Here is an 18,107-nt window from a genome sequence, read left to right on the forward strand (position 1 = left end):
CCCAGACGTCTGCGCTACAAACACTCATTCGTGCGGTCCAAAAAATGCTGTGTAGTAAAGATTCTTTGATGTAAAGGATGAAATAAAACCTAAACAACCCGAACCTTGTTTCCTCCTTGTGTGTTTCCAGCTGTGAGTCCGGGGGCTGCTGCCGATTACACAGAATGTAACGAGACGTTCGGTTTATTAACTGTGCCTGTGTGGAAAATAGAAATCCTGAGACCTCTGCCATTCATCCTGTACATTTACATTTGTGGTGTTTGGCTCAGAGCGACTTACAGACGGGATTGAAGTCTTTATTAATAAACACATTCTGGTGCTGGTTTATGAGGACACAAAGCAGGACTACCATCAGTCTGAACCTCTTTAGGGAGAGAGTTAGTAATTGTGGGGTTTTTGCAAATAGAATCCAAGAACCGCTTTAAGAAGTAGGTATTTAGATGCTACTGGAAATCTGTTTGGAAATCCAGTGGAAGTTCATTCAGCCACGACGAGTCTAGAAGTGTTCCATATCTTCCTGTCACTCTCCTCGGACCTGCCAGATTTGTCACTGCACTTTGCTTCTGGGTGGGGTTCTCTTTGATTTTAGGCCACTCTGTTCAGCTGGGGATCCATGAGATACACTGAAGCATTGAGCATGGATTTGGACTTGGAGCACAGTTTGCATTTAATAACTCGCATTTCAACAACGACGCATTCGGTGCCACCATGGAGGAGGACTGGTTCTGAGTCTGGTTCCTCTCAAGGTTTCTTCCTCATGCCATCTCAGGAGGTTTTTCCTTCACCACGGTCACCACTGGCTCACTCAGTAGGGATCAAACATACATCCTTTTATCTTTGTCTCTGTAAAGCTGCTTTGAGACAATGTCCATTGTAAAAAATTGCTCTTCAAATAAGACCTTCTGGTACAATAAGAGATGGTGAGATCATGTGAGCAATGATAGAGAATTAGAGGGAAAGTGGTGGATGCAGGAAGATGGAGGGATCAAAGGGATCAGCAGGTGAGTGAGGGAGCCATTTGTTCATCTGGTGAACAAGATTATTTCCTTTCGAATTCAACCTGTGATTGTGTCTCACTTTGATTACATGTACGGCAGATGGACGTATCCAGAGTGACTTATTAAATTCCTTATTAAATCACTTGCCTTAGGGTTTCTGTGTTTCCAGCATTCCTGGAAGACCAAATGTCACTGAAAGTCACTGATGTAACTGCTGACTTTGGATTATTTTGGAATTAATGGTTAAACTAAAAACACGAACGAATATGAAGCGTCTAATTTAACTGTGAAACCGTTAATCATTACTGCGCCTCAATGTTCAGTGTTCATGACCTTCCCCTGGTTGACCAAAGGTGTGCTCGAAGTATTAAAAAGGAAACCACACAATGATCCTTGTGCTACTTTGTTCTTCCACGAAGGAACGATGAAAGAACCGCAGAACTCCTACTCGAGAGGAAGACAACGCGTGCAGGGTCGTGGGTGTGGAGAGCTTGGAGTTTTATTTTAACCCGCTTCAAAAAAAAGCTCCCGGTCCGTGTTTGTTGTGTTTGGCCGAGGGGGGTTACAAACACATGGGTTTCCCATCATTGTGTTGGAACACCTTGTTTGAAGCCTAAAGAAAAAAAAGCAAATGAAAGACTTGTGTTGATTGGAGATTTCATTTCAGAAATGCAGCGTCTGATCTTTTTTTTTTACGCTGAGGTCTAAATATGGTTGAGACCATGTTTTTTTAAATAACAAATAAAGAATCGCCTCACATTTAGTTTGAGATAAACTTTTACCTCACAAAACCTTGGTACAGAAACCAACATGTCCAAATGAGAGAAAATGTTCACTACTCTAGTTCCCATGGACCAAAAGTGACATACACGTATCTCAATTATACAGCTGTGCATTTGTTACAATTATACAGCTGTGCATTTGTTACAATTATACAGCTGTGCAGTTGAGGTTTATGGCCATGTTCAAGGGCAGCATGGTGGTGCTGGAATTTTATCTTTCCCATACAGAAATCCAACATCTAAACCTTTGAGCAGTGCTGGAGGAAGTAGACAAAACATGAGTTCAAGTAGAGAAACACTCGATAAAATTTGACTCCAGTTAAAGTGTCTCTTTAACACTTCACTTGAGTAAAAGTACAAAAGTTTTTGCCTCCAAATGTACTTAAGTGTCCAAAGTAGTGATTTATTATAACTCTAATGTCCCTATTATAATTTTTATCACAAGACTCTTTACTCAACTCTTTTATGTGTAAAGACTCGAATGTGACTCTCAGCACACTGATCTATTAATAGAATGATATTAATGACTCAAACACTGATTTTTATTACAATTATCATGAGCACAAAACCTTTTTCAAATAAAACGTAAATAATCCCACGTGTGTTGTGGTGAGTTCGAGTCTGAAGTTTCTTCATCATTTATTCCTCTCTAAATGTTCTGCTTGATGTTAAACTGATGCTGAACTGTATGTTGGTGATCAGTAGATGCACAGAGCGCCAATCAGAACACGTGTAAAACAGAGCGTGCGCTCGATCCTGATTGGTGACTCGCTGCGTGTTTCACCAGTTACGTTTTTATCCTCATGAAAAAAAGGAACGACTGATTTCACTAAATTGAAAACAGATATTTGACTCTGAAATGTATCGAATTGAAAGTAAAAGTCTCCTCAAATGGAAACACTTCAGTAAAGTACAGATACATGTAAAAGCTACTTAAGTACGTTACGAATTACGTTTACTTCTGTACTGTCCAATGAGCTTCCAATTCCTCACAGAACACTTCAGGTTTCTTTGTTGTTCCTCTCGAGGAACCCTCAAAGGTTTTATGTAGGACAGTGTGAGGGGTTTCCTCCCAATCAGGTGATTCCCTGTAACGTTTTCACGAGGATCCAAGATCTCTTATCCGGACATTAGAACGTGTGATTTATCAGAAGGATCGAGTGGTGTGGGAACAGAAAATCGGAAATGAAATCTCTTCACAGGAGATGTTTGACACTGTAGAACAGTGGTGTCTAAACTTATTTCAAAGCTGGCCAGATTAGACCACGTTAATGAGAGACGGACACCAGAATATTATTTTGAAGGAATTTAGTTTTTACTGGGAAAAGTTGTGTAGGGTTTCACCTGTAGTGCACTCCTCAAAAACAGCAGGTTTGAGTTGGTGAGTCTCAGCGTCAAATCTCAGAAACACCTCCAAGAATTTCTGAAAGACTTTTGACCCCTGGGAGACCTTCAATCCATTATTCCTCATTAATTAGGAAGCATGCAAAGTTTCAACGAAATCATTTTATATTTCTGGATGATATCATGAAACTTTTGTTTAAAGGGAAGCTTCAACCCGAATACGAATAATTCTGTGAGATTTTCTTCAGGAAATGATGTCGGAGCTTCAAGACTTCGTTCATAGTGTTTGAGCTACAAAGTGGGGAAAAAAAACATCCAGGTTTGTGTCTCGTTAGCAATTATCTCGTCAGCTAACTGTAGTGAGCGGCCATGTTGTTTCCAGGTCAGGTGTGGAGATGGGGAGATCATCAGTAGGAATTCCCAGAAGAAGTCATATTAGTGTTTTTTGGGGTTTTCCTTCAACAATCCAAGTTATAACATAACCACAGGCATAAATTCCTGCTCCATAATCAAATACTGACTGCATCCAGGAATGACACTGTGGTCATGTTATATTTATTACAGCGAGGAACAGGTGGAACTTGGTGTCCATTGTTGAGACGTGAACGATTGTAATGAATAATTCATCAGTAGACACTTCTAACCAGGAAGCTAAGATGTTAGCGTGTATTTTTCCAATCTACAGTTTACACTGATGACTGGAAATCTCCAATCAGTGTTTTGGTTTAGGATACGGATTTAGGAAGACTTTCCGATTGAGTGCTTGATTGAGTAGAACACGTTTGTCCCACACATTGAACAAAAGTTTGTGGACACCTGACCAGATATTTATGTGCTTCTTTTTGAACATCCTGTTCCACGTTTAGTCTCCATTTGCTGCTATAATAAGCTCCATTCTTCTGGGAAGATGTTTCAATAGATTTTTGGGAGATTTGTGGAGATTCAGTCAGGTACGTTTCTAAAAAATTTAGTGGAACATCTTCCCGGAAGAGTGGGGATTATTAAAGCAGGGTGTCCACAAGGCTCAGGTGTCCACAAACGTTTGTCCATGCAGAGTATTTTTTCTCACTGTAAGAAGCCCAGAAGGCCCCAGATGCTCTCCACTAAAGGACTGTCTCAAAGAAAGGAAGGAAAGAAAGGAAGGAAGGTCAGGAGATGGACTTTGTTGTCCAGTGAAGGTCTCAGTGTGTCTGAAGTGTCTCGTGTGTAATAAAAAAAAAAAACTTCCCTTTCTCCACTTTTGATCCTCAGTGGATCTCCTTCTTGCAGCATGACTTTCATTCCGTCAGAGCGAAAGTGTCGCCGATAAACATTTCAGACGACACCTAAGAAAAAATACTACTTTTATAAACAACATTAACATCCAGGAGCTAAAAATTTCCCAGAATGGATCTTATGGGTTTCTTTAGGTTCTGTATTGTTGGACTCTGATGGAATAACTATTGCCAATTATTTAATCTAATTATTAATTAGTAGTTTATTTAAATTTTTTATTTTATTTAAATTAAGCAAAAATTAATAAACCCAATTAGATTTGATATTATTGTTTCTTGGGTCTTCAGGTTTAAAACAGGGGGAATATCAAAACTGTGAAAACCTCCTGTGAGGAAAAGTCATGAGATGTTTGAATTCCCATTAGAACATTCTCCATCTAAAGTTCTCTCAAATTCAGTTTTGTTTTCCAGAGTTTATCCTTCTTTCTTGTCATATTACAAGATGGTATCAAAACGTTTCAAGGCTCTGTTTACATTAAAAGCGTTATTTATCTGTTTCCACACAATCACTTTTAAAATAGTCCCCCTGCAAAGCGTTCTTCTGGAACGTGTCCTGGAAGTCTTTTTTTCGGCGCATTCCGAGCTCCGATATTCCCGTTGGATCTCCACAGCGGTGTCGAAATGGTGACCTTTGAGCTGGATCTCCTTTTTCAAAAAGAGAACGAAGTTAAAGGTTTTCCTGATCTCTAATCATCTTCCAGTGATGTTCTTCCGAGTTTTGAAGCTCGTTGCAGCATCACCATGTGTCAAGCGTCCCTGTGGCAGATTTGCTGAGCTCCACGCAGAATTTCACGTTTGCTCTTTGTTAACTGTATAACTGACCCCCAGCTTCCTAATGCTGCAGGTTTATGCAAAGAAAGAATTTCACTCTGCTGTAATGTACGTGACAAGTAAAAAAAATACTTTGAAGCTACTAAATGGTCAGATTGAGCACCTCATTTCTAGATGATTAAATACTATGGAGTGTAAACTCTGAGACAAAGTTCATGACACCAATGCTTAACAATCCTGGGGTACCAGTGACCAGTGTTCCTGTCCTTCTCGTCTTATCGGGGGAGTTCTCTTCAGCTGGAGACCACTCCGAGTTAGGATGGTTGCACATCAACAGCCTGAAGATCCAAAAAGTTACTGAGCAAATCAAGAATATCAGCAGTCTTCTACAAAGGGCTTAGGACCATCAAAGCACCAATCACTGGTCAGTTCTCCTCAACAACAGTGGAAATGTAATGAATGGACATTTGGTGTCTGGGATGAAGACGGGTTCCATCTGGAGTCTGGTTCCTCTCAAAGGCCCTTCCTCATGCCACCACAGGGAGTTCATTTGTTCGCTTGTTTACTGATTTAGTATCTTTTCTAATGCGTTTAAACCGCTTCAGGTTTCACTACAAACATCTAAACAGAGCAACCATTTCAACCAGAATGTCCAGTGGCCAGAATAAAAACTGAAACGATGCACACTGGAATTGTTGGAATCATGTTATTAAAATGGATTACATTACAATACAGTGTGTGTGTGTGTGTGTGTGTGTGTGTGTGTGTGAGACAAAAGGTCGTGGGAATCTGCCGACGAACAAAACGAAAATTAAACCAAGATGTGTACTTTTATTTTTTATTCCCTTATTTATTTTAAGGTGTCAGGTGAAAGCATAGCAAAAGACAAGGTTCATAAGTCGTCTCACACACACACACACACACACACACACACACACACACACACACACACACACACACACACACACAAAGATGATCTCCCCCTGCAGTGTTATTGGGGTGGATCCTGAGATACATTCCATGCACGTGTGTATGTGTGTGTGTGTGTGTGTGTGTGTGTGTGTGTGTGTGTGTGAGACTGCAGCAACACAGCAGGTGGATCCAAACTGTTTACTTTCTTCCAATCCAATCGTCTCAATATCTCAGAGACCTTCAGGGTCAGTGTGACTCGGCCTCCATCGTGCTTCTACCTGAACTCAGGAAATGAGGGTGGAGGAACCTGGAGATTCGACTGAGCAAATCCAAAAACTGAATAAAAAAAACCCACACACATGAAATAAAGAGTTTATTTTGTTTACCACCAAGTAAAAGATGTCGTATTCTTCTTCTTATTATTTGTCTTCTCAGTAAAAACCTTCTTGCAGATGTTTTAAACGCAGTGGTGTGGAACTGCTCGGGAACGTCAGCATTTTTGTGAACATTTGAAAAGCCGTAAAAATAAAAGACTTACATTTATATAAAATGAGATTATAAGATTATATGGTTGAGTAGCTTCATGTGTACACCAGTTGCATCTCTGAGGACGTCGAAGATGCCTGTAAAGGTGAAGCTGTTTGTTCTACACCACCAAACATCAGCTCAGACTTTTCTCCACCATCAGCTCTAAACAGCAACCATCAAAACCATCAGGAATGAAACTATCTGAAATATTCTCAGCGATCATGCAATCAGCAGGTTGAGTAAGTAGACACAACCTTTAACACTGGAGCATGTGACTGTGCTGCCAAGGTCAGAAGGTCCAGTAGAAATTCTTTGACATGTTCCTGAAGACAAAGAGCTCCAAAAAAGCGGGAGGGGGTGATTTTTAAAGCATGAAATAAACTTAGAGATATGCACTACCCCACTTTTACATGCATAATTGATCTTTATCTATTATTATTATTATTATTATTATTATTATTATTATTATTTTATTTTCCTAATGTATATATATATATATATATATATATATATATATATATATATATATATATATATATATATATATATATATATATATTTTTTTTTTTTTTTTTATAGCACCGGCACACAATGACAAATTCCTTATGCATGCATCCCATTAAAAAAAGTTTTTATACACTTGTTATTTTTAATCTTAGCATGTTAGTGGGAAGAGGTGTTTAAAAAAAATAATATTTAAAAAAGATATATATATATTTGCACAATTACTACGTAAATCATACGGTTCTAATCGTTGCTATCTATATATACTATATTTGATACAATATATTATGCAAATTTATGCAAATAAACGAACATATTTCCAGTCCGTTTAGATTTTTTCCTTTTTCTTTTACAAACCTGTTCATCGAACCGAATTTCCGCATACTGTAGACAATAGAGTGAAGTTGTAATACCGAGTGTGACCGCTAGGTGAACAAAGGGTGAGGGAAGAAGAAGAAGAAAAAGCAGAAGTGAAGGAGAGGAATAGAGTTGTAATACCTGGAGTTGCCTTTAGATGGAAGTAATGAGCAGGTTTCATTTTTGCCCGCGGAAAAGGGGCGGGGCGAATACCGACCAACGGCGTGGTTATGGTTTAAGGCAGTTTCCTCGTTGTGGTGCACCTTCACATCGCCACGCTGCCCTGAGTCACGCAACCAACCGGGTCGCGTTCTTCTGCTTCTCCTAGATAGATCTCCTATCGAGAACCTTGTGTGAATTTGGACCCAAGATGTCGAGTGTGAAGAAGAGAAACTCGGGCCACAGGGAAGAGGAGGACCACCAGGCGGCGGAGAAGATGCTCGCAGGCTCCGGTGGTCCATCCAGCGGAGATGGAGAGGGAGAGGAGACGGTGGTGCTGCAGCGCACCATCACGCTGCTGAACGGCGTGGCCATCATCGTGGGCACCATCATCGGCTCGGGGATCTTCGTGACGCCGACCGGCGTGGTGAAGGAGGCGGGCTCGGTGGGTCTGTCGCTCGTGGTGTGGGCGGTGTGCGGCGTGTTCTCCACCGTGGGCGCGCTGTGCTACGCCGAGCTCGGGACCACCATCACCAAGTCCGGCGGTGACTACGCCTACATCCTCGAGGTGTACGGCTCCCTGCCGGCCTTCCTCAAGCTCTGGATCGAGCTGCTCATCATCAGACCTTCATCTCAGTACATCGTAGCCTACGTGTTCGCCACATACCTGCTCAAGCCTCTGTTCCCGGTGTGTCCCGTGCCCGAGACCGGGGCCAAGCTCGTGGCGTGCCTCTGCATCCGTGAGTACACGCTGATGATCTATACACACACACACACACACACACACACACACACACACACACACACACATTCAGGAGTACACCATGTTTCTTAACACTTTATACACACACACGCGCGTCCAGCTCCCATCCCTCATCCCTTCACCCCACGCGCGGTCTTTCATTCATTCTGAAAAAGAAGAAAGAAAGGGGGAAAAAAAGCGGAATAGTAAAAGAGTGATGTAATTTTTTTTTTAAATGACGCAATAAAACCGGGTCACGTGTCGAGACTGCGTGGACGACGGATGTGTGCGCGTGTTGAAAATGCGTCGCGTTGTTTCATCATCCGCGATCCGCGCGCGCGAGGAGGGCAAGAAGAGAGAGAGAGCGAGAGAGAGAGAGAGAGAGAGAGAGAGAGGAATGATGGAGCAACGTTTGTTCGCGCGCACAGAGTAATTAAGCGCTAATTAACACAAATATAATCAACAGAAATCAGTTAATGGATGTGAAAATTGTTCAGAAACTTTTCACATCTATCTATCTATCTATCTATCTATCTATCTATCTATCTATCTATCTTATTAGTATATTAATTGTTATTAATGTTAATTAAATGTAATTTTGTCTTTCAGACGTTTGAGAATTTTGTTGTAATTTTTAATGTATATTATTTAAATTATTCTCCAAAAACATCCAATCAGATCTCTCAAGTCTTTCATTTTCTAAATCCACTTCTTCTCCCTCCGATAAGATGATGATGATGATGATGATGATGATCTGTTCCTTCTTTTTTGGTGATGGATCAGACCTGTCGAGATTAGATAAGATCCGATCTCTAATAACTCTGATGGCGTCAGACTTCAGTTACTGGTTAATTACACAGTTATTTACTCTCAGGTACGAACGTTACGTGTGAACTGAGTGACGTGAGAGAGATTTTAACTTCAGACCTGTTACTCTGTAAAGTGGTTTATCTGGTCTGGATTAGATGAAGATTAAACACACACACACACACACACACACACACACAACGCTCACACACACAAACACACTCACACTACCACTTCATTGTTCTCCAGTCTCTGATCATTACTGTAGTGTGTGTGTGTGTGTGTGTGTGTGTGTGTGTGTGTGTGTGTGTGTGTGTGTGTGTGTGTGTGTGTGTGTGTGTGTATTAGCCGTTAAAATGATCCTCTCAATGTGCAATCATGTGACTTATATGGAGCGATAAAAAAAAGAGAGAGATCTAGGAATGGATTGGTATATGAGATATGGAGAGGGGAAGAGAGAGAGAGAAATAGTGTGTTAGAAGTGTTGGATGGATGGATGGATGGATGGATGGATGGATGGATGGATGGATGATAATTTGGTGAAATTGATGCAAAAATATTTATCTTCAGAATAAAAAACATTCAAGCAGATGGATTGAGAGATAAAAACTAATAGTGTGGATGGGGGGGTGTTGGGGAGAAGGGAAAGTTGTACATAGTAGGTGGAGAGGTAGATGGATGGATAGAGAGTATTTGAATGGAAAGTGAGATGGAGGAGTAGATGGAGAGGTAATTAAATGGATGGATGGATGGATAAATAGACAGACAGACAGACGTCACCATGGAAACGTCAGATTTGTGGTTTGTAGTATTTTAGACGTGAGATGATGCAACAACCGATGAGGTTTTCACATCTCCATGGTAACGAGTTGGAGCACAGCGGGCCGAGTTCTGCTTTGTTAAGGGCCATGTGCTCACCAGATACCAGATATCCAGGACATCAGATACCTCACTGTGTGTGTGTGTGTGTGTGTGTGTGTGTGTGTGTGTGTGTGTGTGTGTGTGTGTGCGCTGAAGTGTATTTGGTGAATTTTTTGTCACTATTTGGGACAAACTCTGAAATAAATTTTCTCTCCCTCTCTCCCCCTATCTCTCTTTCTCTCTCTCTCTCTCTCTCTCTCTCTCTCTCTCTATCGCTCTCTCTCTCTCTCTCTCTCTCTCTCTCTCTCAGTGTTATTGACGGCGGTGAATTGCTACAGCGTTCGCGCCGCCACCCGTGTGCAGGACTTTTCGCTGCTGCTAAGCTACTTGCCCTGGGCCTCATCATCATTGTTGGCTTTGTCCAGATTGGCTTGTGAGACACACACACACACACACACACACACACACACACACACACACACACATACATACTCACAAACAGACACAGTCACACATACACACACACACACACACACATACATACACACACACATACTCAGACACAGTCACACACACACACACACACACACACACACACACACATACTCAGACACAGTCACACACACACACACACACACACAGTCACACACACACACACACACACACACACTCAGACACAGTCACACACACACACACACACACCACACACACACACACACACACACACACATACACACACACACAGTCACACACACACACACACACACACACACACACACACACACACACACACACACACACACACATACTCAGACACAGTCACACACACACACACACACATACTCAGACACAGTCACACACACACACACACACACACACACACATGCTAATCATTATAAAGGTTTCATCCATATTGTACAATAATATAATATAACAATTTTTATTTAAAATAATATCATATAATTTCTTTTAAATATAATATATTATAATAACATAATTATTTTGTAAATGATATAATTTATATTATATAATTATTTTTAAATATAATATAATATAAATGATAAACTGCATATTTCCTGATGAATATTGCATTTATTCTCACCTTTAACCCAAATACAGTTAAATATCTTTAATAAGTTTTTTTTTTTTTCTGAAAAAGAAAAATATTGTTTATAAAAAAAGAACTAATATTATTGTATTTCTATAGTAAATTAAATGTTTATATTATTTTAATATTAATATAACTAATACATTTTGATTTCTATTATTTGTTTCATACATTTTTTTATTATAAATAACAGGTTTTATAAAAAAAAAAAAAAAAAAAAAAAAGTTTGGAACAACGACACCAGTAATAATGAATATGGTTGTTTTGTGTGTGTGTGTGTGTGTGTGTGTGTGTGTGTGTGTGTGTGTGTGTGTGTGTGTGTGTGTTGGGGGGTCGAGGAAAAAAAAAAGAATAGTCTCAGACGTTATTCGTCTATTTGCATTATATTTGGCTTTGATTTGCACATGGACTCTGATCTCATTCTGGAACAGACTGTGTGCCAGAGATGTTCAGAACCTTCATCTTCATTTGAGAGAATGTCAGAAATATCAGTCTGAGCTTCATTGTTCCTCATGAGGAACTAAGGAGAGGTTTATCTCAGTCAGGTGTGTAAAGGAAACCAGAGAACCCAGAGTAAACCCACACAGACACAGAAGAACATATGAAAGTTCTAGAAGAGTGAATGTATTAGTCTAATAAAGATTACATGATCTTTTTAGTTCTGGGAAGCTGGTTTTGTTGAGATTAGACGATATGAAAAGGTTCTGTGGTGAGCAGGATTGCAGCTTTCGTGTGAGCGGAGCGACATGACAGCTGGTGTTTGAGATGCTCCAAACTGTTCAGAGCAGCAGATCAGGTGTCGTAACAGGACCAGGAGGGATTTATCTCCACTCATCTAATAAAACAGAACGATACGTAATGTACAAGTCATAACATCTAAAATACAAGTCAGAACATCTTCACTCTAATTATATCTGAATTCACCTGCTGTCCGATTCCACTGTCTGTCCAGGACCTGTAGATACAAATATATCCGTCCATCAGCCAGAACATTATGACCACCTGCATGATATTGTGTTGGTCCCCTTTTACTGCTAAAACAGTCGTGACCCGTCGATCATCAACAACATGAACTTCTTCAGCAGTTTGAGCTACAGGAGCTCGTCTGTTGGATCGGACCACACGGACCAGCCTTCGCTCCTCACGTGCATCAGTGATCCTCGTCCCCCACGACCCTGTCACCAGTTCACCACTGTTCCTTCCTTGGAGCACTTTTGATAGATTCTGACCACTGCAAACCAGGAACATCCACACAAGAGCTGCAGTGTTGGAGACGCTCTGGCCCAGACGTCTAGACGTCACAATTTGTCAAACTCGCTCAACTTTGAGGAGAAAATGTTCAGAAAAACGCATTTCTTCTCGCATTCCTTTCACATGGATGAGAAAAGTCGCATGCATGTTGCAGTTTTGTGTTTCGGTTGTGTGATGTACAGGCCTTTTTGGACGGGGTTTCGAAACGTACATGTTCCTGAGATCATTTCCTGTTGTGCAGGTGCTACTTTGTGATTAATCAGCCAGATTTTCTTGTTGTTTCTCCACCAAACTCTCACGGCTTTTACGTGATTTCTGTATAGAGTGTACAGGACATGGAACGCTGTTCCTCCAGGACCAAGGAGCTCCGACATAAATGACACGGGATGATGCAAAAGCTCATTGACGGAGGGGTGAAGAGTGTGTGTGTGTGTGTGTGTGTGTGTGTGTGTGAACAGCCACATCGCCGATGGCTTTGCGGATGCAGTGTTTGGAGTAATTATCCTTATGATGGAGGGATGAGATAGGGTCTTCCGTTCCAATCCCCAAACCAGGAAGTGATACAGCTTCTCAGGGTGCTCTGGATTGGTTTTCTGGAGAGTGTGGTGAGGACTGGTGGCAGGAGCAGGAGCTTTCCACAGCTTTCTAGGCTAAGGGTTAGAAATGTTTCTTCATTATGGAGCTGCTATTGAGGAACCAGGTGAGCTAATGCCCTCTGGAGAAACGCGTTTGGGATTGTCTATAGGGACGCCATTGCGGAAAAAGAGCACTCATAACACGTCTAGGTGACCAGGCACAGACAGTAAACACTTCCTGAGTTGCAAAACATCATGTCTCTACTTCAGTGCACGTTCTACCTCGCCATGTCGTTTTCCAGGTTTTTAGAAAATCCGCTGGTAATTCACTGCTCCTGCGAGTTTCCATTATTGAAAGAATTCAATTTGGACCAAAGTTTGTAGACATTTATCCTCCACTTTTCTGGGAAGATGTTCCACTCGATTTATTTGGGATTCATTCAGCCACAGTGATGTTAGTAGAGCGAGGTTCTGATGTAGGTGAGGTGAGGAGACCCGTTTCAGTTCATCTTAAAGGTTCAGTAGTTCAATCTTTATGCAGCTGACTGTGCACAGGGGTATTGTCTCTTTGGGTCTCAAAGTTCAATTGAAGGAAAAATGTACAATGCGTGCCTCCAAAACCAGTTTGGAAAGAAGCACATCTGGCTGGAGGAGTAACTACTGCAATCTGAAAAGGGGTTGCGTCATATAGTTTTGTTTTGTCTTCGCACCTTCATGGGTGTTAAAATATTTGAAATAGTTTTTAGACTTGGGGAACCGGCAAGTCTGAAACTCTCATGTTCCTGTCATTACACTCATTTTATGACTCTTTTTGAAAATACACACACACACACACACACACACACACACACACAGCTCCATTTAGTGTTCATTGGTATGAGCGCAGTCTCACAGTCCCCCATTGACAGGCATGTAAAAGGCACGCTGTGGTTTTCCACACAGACTGCAGTCAGACTTAAAGTGTCTCCATTTGGATTTTGGTCTGGAAGGGAATCCTGCACACACTCGTTTACTTTCATCACGCTATCCCTGACGATTGTGTTAAAAGCGTGCAGTGTGTGTATTTTGTGTTTTTTTCCCCCAGGTTGTGTATTTATTCAGTGAAGGGTGCGGCTGTGTTAGACGCTGCAATATGAACTTACTAAGAAATTGCTGTGTGTGTGTGTGTGTGTGTGTGTGAGAGAGAGATAATGCTTCAGGCAGCACTGTATCTGATTACTACGTTTGTTTACAACCACATTTTGAAATGAAGGAGGTGTGGCCTGTGTGTTATTACCACGGAAGTAGGCGTGGCCTATTTATCTATTTGTCTAGTGGCCTTTGTGCACAGCACTTCTAATAAATATCCTCATTCTTTGTCAGTCCACATTCACAAAACTGAAAGAAGTGTGTGTGTGTGTGTGTGTGTGTGTGTGTACATGGCCCCTTGGAAAGTTCTCTGAAGCACGTTGTATCTGAAACATGACACCACATTGTTTTATTTACTACAGAACCATGTCAAGCTGCAGTGACCTTTAATGCGTTTAACTAACAGGCGTGTGCGTGTGTGTGTGTGTGTGTGTGTGTGTGTGTGTGTGTGTGTGTGTGTGTGTTTAACTACAGCTACAGGTGTGTGTGTGTGTGTGTGTGTGTGTGTTTTTAACTACTGCTACAGGTGTGTGTGTGTGTCTTGAACTACAGCTACAGGTGTGTGTGTGTGTGTGTGTGTGTGTGTGTGTGTGTGTGTGTGTGTGTGTGTGTGTGTGTGTGTTTAACTACAGCTACAGGTGTGTGTTTAGGTACATCTATATGGCTACAGTTAGGGATGTGTTGGGCTACAGGTGTGTTTGTGTCTGCAGGTGTGTGTGTGTGTGTGTGTGTGTGTGTGTGTGTGTGTGTGTGTGTATATACACTCTCTCTCCTACTACATAAGCTCTATATGTGTGCTTTGGCCCAAGATATAACAACACACAGGAGATAAAGCAGGAGAGCAAATCCCATGATCAGGATCACCTGAAGCGGAATGAACTGAGGATCATGTGGCTTTTACAACAATACACAGGAATGCGGTGCGCTTCAGTCACCATGTTATTACACCAAACTCCTCGTTGTTACAGGATTTACGCAGATCCTGCAGAATCACAGAGATTCCTGTCTGCCTCTTTACAGCTCCAGGATCTGCCATGTTTCACCATCGTGTCAACGCTCTGGAAAGAGAAAGTTTTCTGGAAATTATTTTATTGTACGTATAAAAAAAAAAAGTCCTATGCTGTCTAGCTTTCGTCTGGATTTCCAGACGTGGACTAAAGACGTATTGATGTACGAGGACGTCCGAAAGATGTATAACGCTCATAAACCGCGCTGGCGTCTTCTAAACCTCAAGCTAACGCCGGTCCATCAAAACGTGCGTGATGATGTTCTTGTGTACGAGTGTGTGTATCATGTGAACGAGGGTGTGTGAGTGAGTGTGTGAGAGATAGAGATAAGGTTCCTCTCAGCACAAATGCTCCCGTCTGACCTGACCTCCCCCACACACACACACACATCTAATACTGATTTGATCCTTTGGCTTTACACACAACACAGAGTTTCTCTCAGGGATAACAACACACTCGTTCACACACTCCTTCTCTTCTCACATCATGTGCCCTGTTGGCCCCAGGGGCCCTGACGCTCAAACTCGGGTGTCACATGAGTTCCTGGCAATCTCCAGCTCTCCTTTCTCACACAAACACGTTCTTTTCACCCACTCGCATTCTTCTGTTCATTCCCCACTGTGATGGAGAGAAAGCTTGATCACAACTGGAAATGCATAGAAAAGATCATCTAAGATGGTAAACTGTATTTTACTCTTCCTCTGGAAAGATGTTTCACTTGGGAAGAAGTGTGTGCTCATTTATCTCCTGATGTAGGTGAAGTCAGGTGAGATGAGGTGAGGAGGCCTTGGGTGCAGTTAGCATTTCAGTTCATCCCAAAGGTGTTCAATAGCGCTCTATAGCAGGAGAACTTCCAGATCTTCCAACCTATTTACAGCATATCTTCATGGCACTGGCTTTGTGCACAGGAACATTGTTCTGCTAGAGCAGGTTTGGATCTCCTAGTTCAACTGAAGGGAAAACGTTTATGCCAGACGTTCTCCAAGTTCTCCAAAGTCTGCTGAAGAACCACAAATTTGTGGAAAAGTCAGGTGTCCCAATAGTTCGGTCCATATAGTGTACATCGGCCTACAAGACACCTCTTTGGACAGAAGCAGAATGCTGAGAACACTGAGGAACCCCCTGAAGCACTTGGGGAACAAACTTTGAGTACAGCACATGAGAAGTGGAAGTGGGCTTCAAACACAATCTTTTTTATTAATTCAAAGAAGAATAACAAGAAGTTTAAGCAAATACAATAAGTAACGATGCATCTTCACATTATTACGATCACATAATTTTAATCAAATCAAATGGGGGGAAAAAAGGATGAATGTTTCTTCCTTTTTTTAGAGATGCATTTAAAATACACATATTTTGAAGATAATTTATTTCATACAGAATTTAATTGTTTTTGTTATTTATTAACATTAATTAACTCTATTAATAATAACTCAGGAGTTTTATGTTTTAAGTTAATGTTTAATTACACAAGCATCTTTCTGTTAATGTATATAAACAGACCAAGGTCATGGGACTTGACATTTTTCACACGGAATTCCTCAGGGCTCAATCGTTGTTCCGCTTACATTTTAGAATTTCATAGTTTGCATGTTGTCTGTACTCCCATTTTACACACACACACTTCCTGATTCACAGTATTGCAGGTTCTACTTGTTTCCTCAAGTGTAGACACTAAAAGCATAAAATTAATCTGGTGAATATTTTATTCTTTATATCAGTTTGAACTCTGGTTTCTGGTTCTGGCCTCGTGCTGGAAACTTCAGCACGCTTGCTAAGGCTTCAGCAGATCCATGGTTTCTTCTCAGGCTGAAGAATACTGATCTGTTTGTTTCCTACTTTCTTGTTCTCACAATTTTTTCCCTGAGTGCTCGACACCCACAAGACCTTGCGTGTATCAGCAGTTTTCCAGGTCAACATTGAGATCTTTTGTGGAGTGAAGTCACGTTGTATTTCTGAACCCACGTGCTGTTCCTCTCAGAGTAACGCTGGTGATTAGAAATTATTAATCCTCTTATTATGTCTCGTGTGTGTGTGTGTGTGTGTGTGTGTGTGTGTGTGTGTGTGTGTGTGTGGTTTGCAGGTGAAACCCCAGGCCTTTCCCCTGAAAACTCTTTCAAAGGATCCAACAGTGATTTTGGGAACATCGGCTTGGCTCTCTACAGCGGCCTGTTCGCATACGGAGGCTGGTACGTTTACCAACACCTTCACTCGCGTTGGGTTCTGGTTTTAGGCCACGCCCCCTACCTGTGGCATTTTGTCTCACATTCACCTGAAACACTGCCTCAGGTAGGGGGCATGGCCTTAAATTTGCAAGTGGAATTTTGTTAGAATTATCGAAGAGGTATAATTTGTGTGTGATGTAATTATTTAATTTACATTATTTGCAGATGAACTCTTTACTTAATATATTATATAAAAATACAGATCTTCTAAAATAAATTAATCAAATATTAAAGCAATTAATTAATTGGCTTGTTTGTTCATTTGAAATTTATTAATTACTAAATCGATTCGTTTTTCATTTTTTTGTTGACATTTCTGGAGATAATTAATTGTTTAAAAATCATAAAGGCCAAAATTAAATAAATTAAATAAATAAAAAAAAAAAGGACTATATTACTACAGTTATATTGGAAATATATATTTAGTTATATATATATATATATATATATATATATATATATATATATATATATATATATATATATATATAAATATAAATGCTATATTAAGATTTATTGTAAAATTAGATTTTTACTATAATATTCGACTAATATTAATAATAATATATAAGAAATTCTCTCTGCCTTATTTTTTATTATTATTTTGCACTTTTATTACAGGAATTATTTGAATTTTGTCACAGAGGAGATGATCGAGCCGTACAAGTGAGGGAATATAAAAATATAATAAAAATAAAAAAAGTAATATAATTTATTGATTTTTTTTTTTTTTACAAAACAGTAAATGTGTGTGTGTGTGTGTGTGTGTGTGTG

At 40.5% G+C, this 18,107-nt stretch overlaps 1 protein-coding gene across 1 annotated transcript in view; it reads left to right on the top strand.

Moving 5' to 3' along the window:
- The first annotated feature begins 7,389 nt into the window (after window positions 1-7,389).
- The window catches only part of slc7a5 (solute carrier family 7 member 5), a 14,229-nt gene continuing 3,511 nt past the window's right edge, over window positions 7,390-18,107 (top strand). Inside the window, 5 exon segments of the mRNA XM_046849633.1 lie at window positions 7,390-8,369; window positions 10,350-10,403; window positions 10,406-10,472; window positions 17,190-17,297; window positions 17,955-17,999. Of these exon segments, the coding sequence (XP_046705589.1) occupies window positions 7,841-8,369; window positions 10,350-10,403; window positions 10,406-10,472; window positions 17,190-17,297; window positions 17,955-17,999 (803 nt within the window). The 5' untranslated portion in view covers window positions 7,390-7,840.

This window comes from Silurus meridionalis, chromosome 5, assembly GCF_014805685.1.
Source record: "Silurus meridionalis isolate SWU-2019-XX chromosome 5, ASM1480568v1, whole genome shotgun sequence".
Taxonomy (NCBI): domain Eukaryota; kingdom Metazoa; phylum Chordata; class Actinopteri; order Siluriformes; family Siluridae; genus Silurus; species Silurus meridionalis.